Here is a 10,353-nt window from a genome sequence, read left to right as displayed (position 1 = left end):
TTTAAACCAATGCCAATGTAAAAATATTATTTAAATTTTAATGTAATGTCATATATCTCAAAATTCACAGCAGAATTACTAGGTTTCAATCTATAATCATCTGTTTTTAATCATCATGGGAGCTACCTTATAGATTATTCTGATTTCTGAAAGAATCTAGTTCCCCTCTAATCCCTGTAAGTCCCCTCCTTCTCTTGATCTTTCAGAAACCCTAGAAATGCAAGAAACCCAAAAAAGAAGAATCCGCCAGACGACCACCCACCTCCTCCACCGCCTCCGCCACCACCGCCATCATCGTCACGTGGTGGTAGTCCAGTCCCTCCATCGTCAAGGTCCGGAGACTTCTCCTTCCCTGTTTTCCAGTTGGTCGTCACAAAAGGTTAGGTTGTTAACCGACAAGAATTCAAAAAATAACAGACAAGAATAAACAACAAATGTTCTAATTTATTATTAAAAAAGACGCAATTTCGTGTAGTTTTTGTATGAAGGTAGGTGAATATCTTTTGCCTATGAATATCCAAGATAACGGTTGGACTAACAAGGTTATGATGAACGTATCCTTTTTTATAATTTCTCAAGTCAAAGAAGCAAAAAAACTTTTATATTTACCTTGAATAGGAGCAATGGTGATTGTTGATGACTGGCGTGTGACAGTTTGAGTCTGCTCGGCAGCCATCGTAGCATTCTGCATAGAAGAAAATGCAAGAATCAATAAGTTTCTCAGATTCAGCTCTATATGCTACTATGCTATATTATTATTATTATACATATTAATATATATAGAGGCATTTATTTCATCATCATCTTTAGTCCAGAAGAAGGGGCATCATCTTTTGAGTATTGTTCAGTCCCGAAAAAAACCTGACGAGGGCTCATGTTGTTGCTTTAGTCCTTGATGGTCAAGAGGTTGGTCAAACATGTTTTCTTTTTTATAGATAATTATGAATGAACGCCCCGCTTGCAGTATGCACATATAATGTATATATTGTGGGCGCTCAGAGGGCAAAAGTGAAAGTGCGCTAATTTTTAACGTTATTTTACTAATTTCCATAATTATCAAATGCGCTAGGCGCACTCAAGGCGCATAGGCCTCGCCTTGGGTCTAGGCGCAAAGTGCAAAAAAAGCAAGGGCGTGAGAAAAGAGTGCACTTAAATGAAAAAATAAAAATAAATTATGTATTAGAAAAATAATAGTATTTTCAAATAAAATAAATAAAAGCTATTATATAACATTTATAAGGGTTTAGACATGATTTAGGTTGTATAAACAATAGTTTCTAACCAATAATTCTTATCTACAACAAAACAAGATTAATGTATAACTAATCATCATCATCATCATACTCAGTATATCCCACCAATAGCAAAGCTAAGGTAGGGTCTGAGGAGGGTGAGATGTAGACAGCCTTACCTCTACCCCGTAGGAATAGAGGCTGCTTCCAATGAGACCCCTGGCTCGAATTAATGTATAACTAAAGAAAAGTTAAAAACATGAGAGTAGTAAACAACCTGTAAAAAAGAACATTATACATTAATGTATAACCCGTAGGAATAGAGGCTGCTTCCAATGAGACCCCGTAGGATTTTTACCGAAATTTGGCCAAAAACTTGCCTTGGTGCGCCTCGACTGCCAAGAGGCGTTTTGTTTGCGTCTCGCCTCGCCTCGCCTGAGCGCCTAGGTGCACGCCTAGGTCGCTTTTGATAACCATGCTAATTTCGTGAAAATAACGTTAAAGGAGGGGGTGGTTAATCATGCATCATGTGCGTTGATAGCCGAAGACAAGGGGTACATGCACTAATCGGCCTTTGCCTCAATTGCCGAGTGTTATGTGCCTTATGTCCAAGGCTTGATGCAAAACTACTATCGAGTCGGGGGTCTCAGCGGAAGCAGCCTCTCAGACCCTAGTCCCTACCTTAGCTTTGCTATTGGTGAGATTTACTGAGTATGATGATGATGAGAGGCTTTTATTTCAAAACCAATAATATGTTGAGATTTACAAAGAAGGCATGTACTCTTATACTATTTATTACATAAATTGACTAGAATGCATGTGGATTTCAATATCATTTAAAACTTATTTTTAAAAAGTAAAATACTATAGAATTTTGCCTTAAATGCAAGATGCATATACACTATATGCACATTGTTATACTTCAAGAAAAAATTAGTAGAGATTCGATAAAATCAAAAAATAGTATGGGGAGAGCAATAAACCATTTTTATTTTACAATTTTTATTAAAGTGCTTGCAATTCATGTAAATCGTAATTTTCAACATTATATTAGTTCTGAATAAACGCATCCCTATACATATATAATATATATTTGCTTGCACTTCCTGATAGCATTGATCTTGATATACCACAGATATTGGTACTAGTGTAATGAGAGGTGTTTTAGAACAACATTATGATAATATTCATGCCAGTAAAGTAAGAGGATAAAGAAGACAGTTCTTTCAAATTTTCTGCACCTATTCTTCAACAGCCATAAGACTGAACTTAGATACACAGTCCATGGTAACGTAATGAACAGCACAAAAAAAATTTAGAAATGAATAGTATGCGACGAGTAACGAAACTGAACTCACCAAAGCTGCAGCGCAAATAAAAGCAGCAGACTTCCTCGATAAAATTTGATTATTTCCTCCAAATGTTGCATGCTGTGTGGTAAGCGGTCTGAGTGGCAAAGAGCAAAAGCTACTAGACTTTATTTGCCCAACTTTTGGTAGTTCGGACCTTGCTGTAAAAAAAATACCAACATCGTCCACCCAAAAGTCAGTCATTTATATGCAACAAAACAAGTTCCAACAATTATGGAATGTTAATACAGTAAAGTAATTGTACCTAGTTGGGAGGTGGAGCTAGGAACCACGCTTGCACTCAACGAAAACATCTTGAGATCGCAACCTGAAATCTTCTTCATATCAAGCCATAAACTTTTTATAAACTAGAATCATATGGGATCCATATAGAATTTTGTGAAATGAGAGACAAAAAAGATGAAAATAAAAACAAAAAGGTAACGAATGATACTGAATTTATATAACTATGCTCTTAATTATATGGTAATATCAAAAGCTACAAGGTGGGTTTTTCCTTTAGTAGGTCTTGGCATGAAGCAATCTGTTCGCGGAAACTTTCCCTTTCAGTTCAATTACTATACAAAGACAGATAATGAGGTTTTTAATCCAGATAGAGGCACTGCTGAGATACAAATAAACATTACAGCCTAATCGTAAAAAGTTTTCACCATTTTACTGCTCTGAATGTGTTTGACGAAAACCTAAAAAAATGTCACCCTGGAAGTGGTAGCCATCAAATAAACTTCTAGCTTGTCTAATTTCAACCTATCTAACATAATTTCATCAAAAAACACTAATAGTACCAGAACAGGTTTACTACACTAAACGAACTTCCACATTTTAGTAATATGCTTTGAACCTTTAGATATAACGGAACAGTTTTTTTAGGTTTACAGCATAGTTGTTACTTGTCAATAGCGATCGTTATAGCGTGCTACGTAGCGTATAGGTCTAGTGTCGCTATTAGGGTTGTAAAATAGCATATATACCAGGGTATTTTGATATAATATACATACAAAATTTATAAAAAAAATCTGATGTATCGCTATTTATATAATAGCCGCCCATTATTTGTCATGTGGCATATAGGTACTTTGTTGCTATTCGCCATTAACAACTATGGTTTACAGCAAGTCAAAAAAAAGGTGCCACGTCACCTTTTGCTGGTTAAAAGTTTCTTACATCAAATGCTGAGAAAAAAAGTTTCTTGAGACTTAAGAGCAGAGCCGTCTACTCGTCTCAACCTATTCCGGGGCCTAAATGAATTTTATAAAATCCTGACCTTTTTGTAACTAAAGTAACAATTTTGCATACAATCCTAAATCCTAATACTAACTTCCCATTGACCATTGTTATTAGAATTTACAAGAGCAGAAACCGCAAACAACATACTAGTCACATCGGAATCCTAACTAAACATGTATCAAAATATGCAATCTTGAAACCCTGAATCAAGACTACCCCATTCAGTTGTAATTAGGGCTGGCAAAATTGGTCTTATCGTGTTTAACAGGTCAGCGACGCGATTAACACAAGTATCAAGCGTGAATACGACTCGTTTAGCTACATAGTATACTTTTTTCTATAAACAGAGTCCTTATCGTGTCGTAAACAGGTTAGTAATAGATATCAACCTTCTTTCTCTTTCCACAACCAACATAACTAATTCCATTTCTTCAAACCCTAAAAACCACATAAAGCCTCTATCTAACTTCACCTAACCTGATTTCATTTCTTCAATTCAACAACAAATCAACACACAAATCATTACATTTCAACAAAACCAGCAACAATCAGATAACAATCACAACAAGTGTCTCCATATTACAGTCATACGATAACAATATTATGAAACCCTAAATCAATACCAATCGTACCTTTTATTGAACCGAATATATTCCGGTCAAGCAACGAACTTTCCGGCGGTATTATTAACAACGGAAACACTCCGGCCACCGGCTAACAGTCAGGTTTCCGGTCGATGTGAAATTGATTGAAGAAACTTGTAGAAGATATTGGTGGCTGTTATATGTAATTGTAGTTTTTATTTTGCAGTTTGGTCCCTGTAGTAGTTGGTATCTTTTAATGAGTCCTCATTTAACCGCCTAAGGCCCAATACACTTGAGGCCCGGCCCGTATTAACCCGTCCGGTTCAATGTGAGGTTAGTTTGTGTCTTTGTGACCTTGGGTTGGCCATTTCTATAGGATTTTTGTATATATAAATAGTGAGGATTGGGCTACAAAAAACCGGTCTGGAACCGATTGAAGATGTATGTTGAGAACAGTTTGGAATCGAATCGTTGAAACTAGTTTGGAATCGGTTTAAACCAAACCGAACATAACTGGCCAAAAATTGGAAGTGGTTTGGTACTGAAGTGATCGACTTTTGTTGATGGAAATCAGTTTGGGAAAAAACTGGTTTTGACTTTTGTTGATGGAATCTGGAACCGGTTATAAGGATCCGTGAACCTTTAGTGGGGTACGTTCATTTCAGAACCGGTAATTGTATTGAGAAGCATGAGAAGCTCATGATAAATTTGCATATTTTGCTTTAAGTGTGATAGACAAGGCGGTTACATAACTGTCTGCCACACTTTCTCTCTCTCTCCATTTAGTTATCAATGTGACTACGCACAAATAATTTATGCAGTTCTTGCGGTTCTCAATATAATACTAGTTTTGGAAAGAATGTGCCACTATAAATAATATACTATGTATTATGTTTTAAACGGTTTTTAAAGTTGTTATTGCTACTACTATTATTAATGTTGTTGTCGTCGTCGTCATCATCATCACTGGTATCTAGGAAACTCATTTTTGAATCTTATGTGGTTTAACATAATTCATTTATAATTTCATTCTCATAACTTGCTTTTAAACTAAGATGAGAGGATATTTCAAACTTGACAAAAAAAGCCAACTCTCAAAACTCAAAACATTATGCATAGGTAATGTGACGGGTATTTAAGTATGTAATTAGTTATAAAAAATTCACAGGTTTAAAATGAATACGGTATTAAGTGATACATGTATCGTTATTTGAAGTCAATCTCATACTCTTTTACCAACATCTATAATGAATATAGTGATACATTAATATAATTTCAAATGTTTTTCAAGTTGATTTTTGGACCGACCTTTTTTCATTATCATTATTAAAAAGTTTAATAAAAACATATGATATTTTGAAGTTTCTAGAATTTAGAAGCTACAAAATATTTTTTAAAAAATATAAGATTGTTAGAAATGTTATTAAATATTCGATACTTCGAGTTGGTTTTCGGACCAAGCTTAAAATCAGGTTTCGTGTTACGAGTATCTTAAAGGATAATTTTTTAACCATATAAGACCACAAACTGGTATATCAATACACGCAAGGAAGCCCACGAACCAAGCAGGTATGGATCCATAATTACTAAAAATCTCCTATTATCAACCATATTTTAAACTAACCCTAAAAATTGGTTCAAATATCATATATTCATCTATATTTCTAACGATCTTTTTAATAGCTTTAATTTCTAACTCGAAAATACTATTCATTACATTTGTTTTCAATACAGCTACACGGATATTGTATCGTTTACAATAATTAAACAAGTATTACATAATTTCATACTCATCCCAAACCTATAATCTTATAACTAAATATATTATATCCCAGGGGCGCAGCTATTAAGGGATTGGGAGCGTCCGACCCCGAACTTTTCGCTCAGTAGTGTAATATATGTGGTTTTCGTATAGAAATTTTTGGGTATATACGTTTTCGACACACCCCTCCCCCCATCGAAAATCTCAAGCTTCACTACTGTTATATCCGGTTATACCCCAGACCGCAGTGAGTATTTCACCTTAAATCCTGGACGATTTTGGTTTTGTTGAATTGCTGTCGTTCCTATATTAATAACGATAATATTTTTTTTTTTTTTTGAAAAAGGGCGGAATTATATAAAAACCTTAAGCAAGGCGCTCAAGCATAGTACAAACAAGGAAAAAGATAAACGAAAAAAGAAGGAAAGAGATACAATTACATTAGATACTAAAATTCCTCCATTTCTCCCATGTTATATCCGAAAGTCCTGCCCGATTTCTTACCCAGGTGTATGAGATAGCTTTAATATCACTGAGCAATTTTTCGATTTCAAAAGATTTACTTCTGAAGATGACTGCATTCCGCATCAGCCAGATGTTCCAGCATGTTCCTGCCGCCACCGTATACATCGCACGTTTAAATTTCTTTGCACATTTGTAAGAACCGATAACCTCCAGCATTTGTACCACACTCAGAATATAACGCGGTAGGGGAACTTTCATCCATTGAAAGATTAAACTCCAAATTAGTTGAGCGGTGTCGCAGGTAATGAAAAGATGGTTTACCGATTCCAGCGCTTCATTGCATACAACACAGGTCGAGGAGTTGATCTGCAGACGCCGAATCTGAAGTGCTTCTTTTGTTGCTATCCGATCCAATACCACCCTCCAAAGGAAACAGTTGACTTCTTTAGGGATCCAATGCAACCAATTTAGCACCTTTGTTTCATTTATTGTGCTGATTTCATCCAGTTCTGTCCGAACCATACTAACATGGAACTCCACATTTTTTTCACCCATTCTCCAAAGCCACACATCTGATTTGGCTCTAATCGGAACACTATTCACGACAGCTAAACAAGCAGCCCATTCGTTTTTCAGTGCATCATTTGACAGGTCATTCCTACTACCCCAGAGCCATTCGATCCTCCCTTGCGTTATTTTATAGCGGTCCGAGACACTGCAGGATTTATTACTCTCAATGTCGAACAGATTTGGAAATACCTCCCGAAGCGGTCTACTTCCCACCCACGAATCTAGCCAAAAAAGAGTTTTTTCCCCACTACCAAGGTCAACAACTAGTTTTTCACCTACAATAATCGGTTGATTTTCATTGCTTCGACCCATTTTTACTATCGACTTCCAGACACCTCCTAAAGAATGTTTTATCGGAATGGAGGATTTGCATCTTGGACCACCGTGTATGGCCGTAATCACCCTTGCCCACAACGAAGATAATTCATTTTTATATCTTACGCACCATTTGATCATGAGAGCTTTGTTTGTTGAAGCAAGACTACCAATACCCAACCCACCATTATTTTTTGGAGCTACAACTTTAAACCAAGGGACCCAACTCACTTTGTTTTTATCCATGCACCCACCCCACAAGAATTTACGTCGAATTTTTTCCAATTGCTTTAAAACTTGAATCGGAGCACAAAAGAGTGAAAGAAAATATGTTGGTAGGTTACTTAAAACCGCTTCAATTAATGTCACCCTCCCACCAAAAGATAAGGTCCGAGCCTTCCATAACGTAAGCTTCTCCTCGAATCTTTCAATAATAGGTCTCCAATTTTTTACCAAACTCATATTTGCACCTACCGGTAGCCCTAAGTAATTGAAGGGAAACGTACCAGTTTTGCATTGTAAGATTTCCGCCTTTTGCATGATGACATCGTTTGTTACACCCACCCCGAACAATTGACTTTTTGAGAAATTCACCTTTAAACCTGAGGACAAATGAAAACATCTTAATAGTCTCGAAAGGTTTTGAATATTTGAGTTTGACCACTCCACAACAAATAATACATCATCCGCGTATAGAAGGTGTGAAATGATTGGACCGTCATTCGGTGTTTTATAACATTTGAATAAACCAATTGTGTTAGCCGAGACTGTAGCAACATGAAGTGCTTCCATAGCGAGAATGAACAATAGAGGTGATAAAGGATCACCCTGACGAACCCCACGCTCAATATTAAATTCTTTTGAAGGAGAACCATTCACCAAAATTGAGGATCTTGAGGAAGACAGAATACCCGATACCCATTTACGCCATAGAGCGGGAAATCCCATTTGTGAAAGCGTAGAGTCCAGAAATTCCCAACTAATAGAGTCAAAAGCTTTTTCGAAATCAACTTTGAACAACAACATTTTGTTTTTTGACTTCTTGCACCACGAGATTAATTCATTTATTATGAGAGGCCCTTCCAAAATGCTTCTCCCTTCAATATAAGCAGTCTGAGTATCGCTAACCAAATAATCCATCACTTTTTTCAATCTTTTAGCTAGTAACTTAGATACCAGTTTCGAGATGCACCCGATGAGGTTTATCGGCCGAAATTCGTTAATGAGCTAGGGGTTGGACGTCTTAGGCACAAGAGTGATAAAACTTGAATTGCAACCTCCACTTAATTTACCGTGAACGTAAAAATGATCCAGTAGCTTGACAAAATCCGCCTCCATGATGTCCCAGAAGTGCCTGATAAAGCTGAAAGTAAAGCCATCTGGACCCGGAGTCTTGTCACCCCCACAATCCCATACTGCCTCCTTTATTTCTTCTCTAGAAAATCTTTTTACTAACATTGCAGATTGATCTAGGGATAGTACCTTGAAACCGTTGTTTATGAAACTTGGCCGCCCGTGATTTTCTTCCTTAAACAATTGTTCAAAATGATTCTTAATTTCTTTTTTTAGTGAATCTGGCTGCGAGATCCATACGTTGTTAAAATTGAGGCCATTGATCCTATTATTCTTCTGGTGACTTTTGATCATGCCGTGAAAAAATGAGGAATTCTCATCACCTTCGATTAACCATTTTACTTTGGCTCTTTGCTTCAGATCTTCCAAATTGTTCTCCTCCAATTCCGCCACCGTTTTCGACCATAATTCTCTATTTTGAATTTCTTCCTCCGAAAGAGTCGAAGATTCCGCTTTCATATCAAGTGCTTCAATTTTCTTTGATAAATCACATACCTTTTCCCGATCCCGGATTTTTAGCTTCCTACACCATGGTTTGATTGCCAGTTTAACAGCTTTCAACCGCAGACTTAGCATTTTGTCCGGCGGATTAGGTTGTTGAAACCCACTGTACGAGTCTATCACAATGTTCTTTAAACTCTCTTCATTCAGCCAAGAGTTAAAGAAACGAAAAGGTGGAGTACCAGATCGTTCTTCGGCACATTTTAGGAGTAGAGGACGGTGATCTGACCTGTATCTGGGCAAACCGGTTAATTTTGCTGACGGCCAGTTGGATAGAAATGATTGACAGACTAACATTCTATCAATTTTGCTAAGGCGTGAGCCATCATCAGATCTATGAGTATACGAACATCCGAGCATGGTATACTCGGACAAGCCAGCTAAACGATAATATATGTTTTCACATTATTTAAAGTCATATGGTAAAGTAAAATGTTTTTACATTATTTAAAGTCTATGTTTTCACAATTTCAGTTCTGATTATATATATCGTCAAGTAAAATGTTTTTATATTATTTAAAGTCTAAGTCTATGTTTTCACAATTTCAGTTCTGATTTAAACCGACACATTTCTCTTTTGTGGTATAATTTTTCTTTAATTCCCACGCAAAAGACAAAGAGCCCAATAAAGCAAAAGACCTTAAATGGTTCTTTTAGCATGATTGGTAATGATTTGGTTAGGGCCTTAATTTCTAATTAAAAAATAATCAACTTTTTTTTTATTCGTAATAAAACCATCGAGAAGATTTTTATATATTAATTATAACTAGTATTTAGCCCCTGTGTTGCGGGGCGAGGGGCGTAAATCCGCGCTACAATTATATATATATATGGAAACCATTAAGTCTCCCCAACTTTTAGAACAATCTCAGTCGTATAAACTCATCTACTTTTAATCCTGTCCGTCTAAACTAGGAAAAAAACTGCCTTTTTAGCAGTTGAGAGAGGTTACACACACTCTCTCCAAAAATAAG

General features: G+C 36.3%; 1 protein-coding gene across 3 annotated transcripts; it reads right to left on the bottom strand.

Moving 5' to 3' along the window:
* Nucleotides 1-4,618, bottom strand: LOC110899006 (protein YELLOW LEAF 1, choloroplastic). 3 transcript variants are annotated; one of them, XM_022145868.2, is made up of 5 exons: nucleotides 4,462-4,618; nucleotides 2,847-2,909; nucleotides 2,591-2,742; nucleotides 610-685; nucleotides 1-352 (listed from the first exon to the last, which is right to left on the bottom strand). In XM_022145868.2, the coding sequence occupies exons 2-5, from the start codon at nucleotides 2,893-2,895 to the stop codon at nucleotides 168-170; spliced, it is 462 nt and encodes a 153-aa protein (XP_022001560.1). In that variant the 5' UTR covers nucleotides 2,896-2,909; nucleotides 4,462-4,618; the 3' UTR covers nucleotides 1-167. The 3 variants fall into 3 exon arrangements, with proteins under 3 accessions (XP_022001560.1, XP_022001561.1, XP_022001562.1); XM_022145869.2 differs by having other exon boundaries at nucleotides 2,847-2,916; nucleotides 4,462-4,616; XM_022145870.2 differs by having other exon boundaries at nucleotides 2,847-2,919; nucleotides 4,462-4,614.
* Nucleotides 4,619-10,353: the final 5,735 nt, after the last annotated feature.

Source organism: Helianthus annuus, chromosome 13 (assembly GCF_002127325.2).
Source record: "Helianthus annuus cultivar XRQ/B chromosome 13, HanXRQr2.0-SUNRISE, whole genome shotgun sequence".
NCBI lineage: Eukaryota > Viridiplantae > Streptophyta > Magnoliopsida > Asterales > Asteraceae > Helianthus > Helianthus annuus.
Note: the sequence above shows the minus strand (reverse complement) of the source record. Positions and strands in the feature narration are given on the sequence as shown.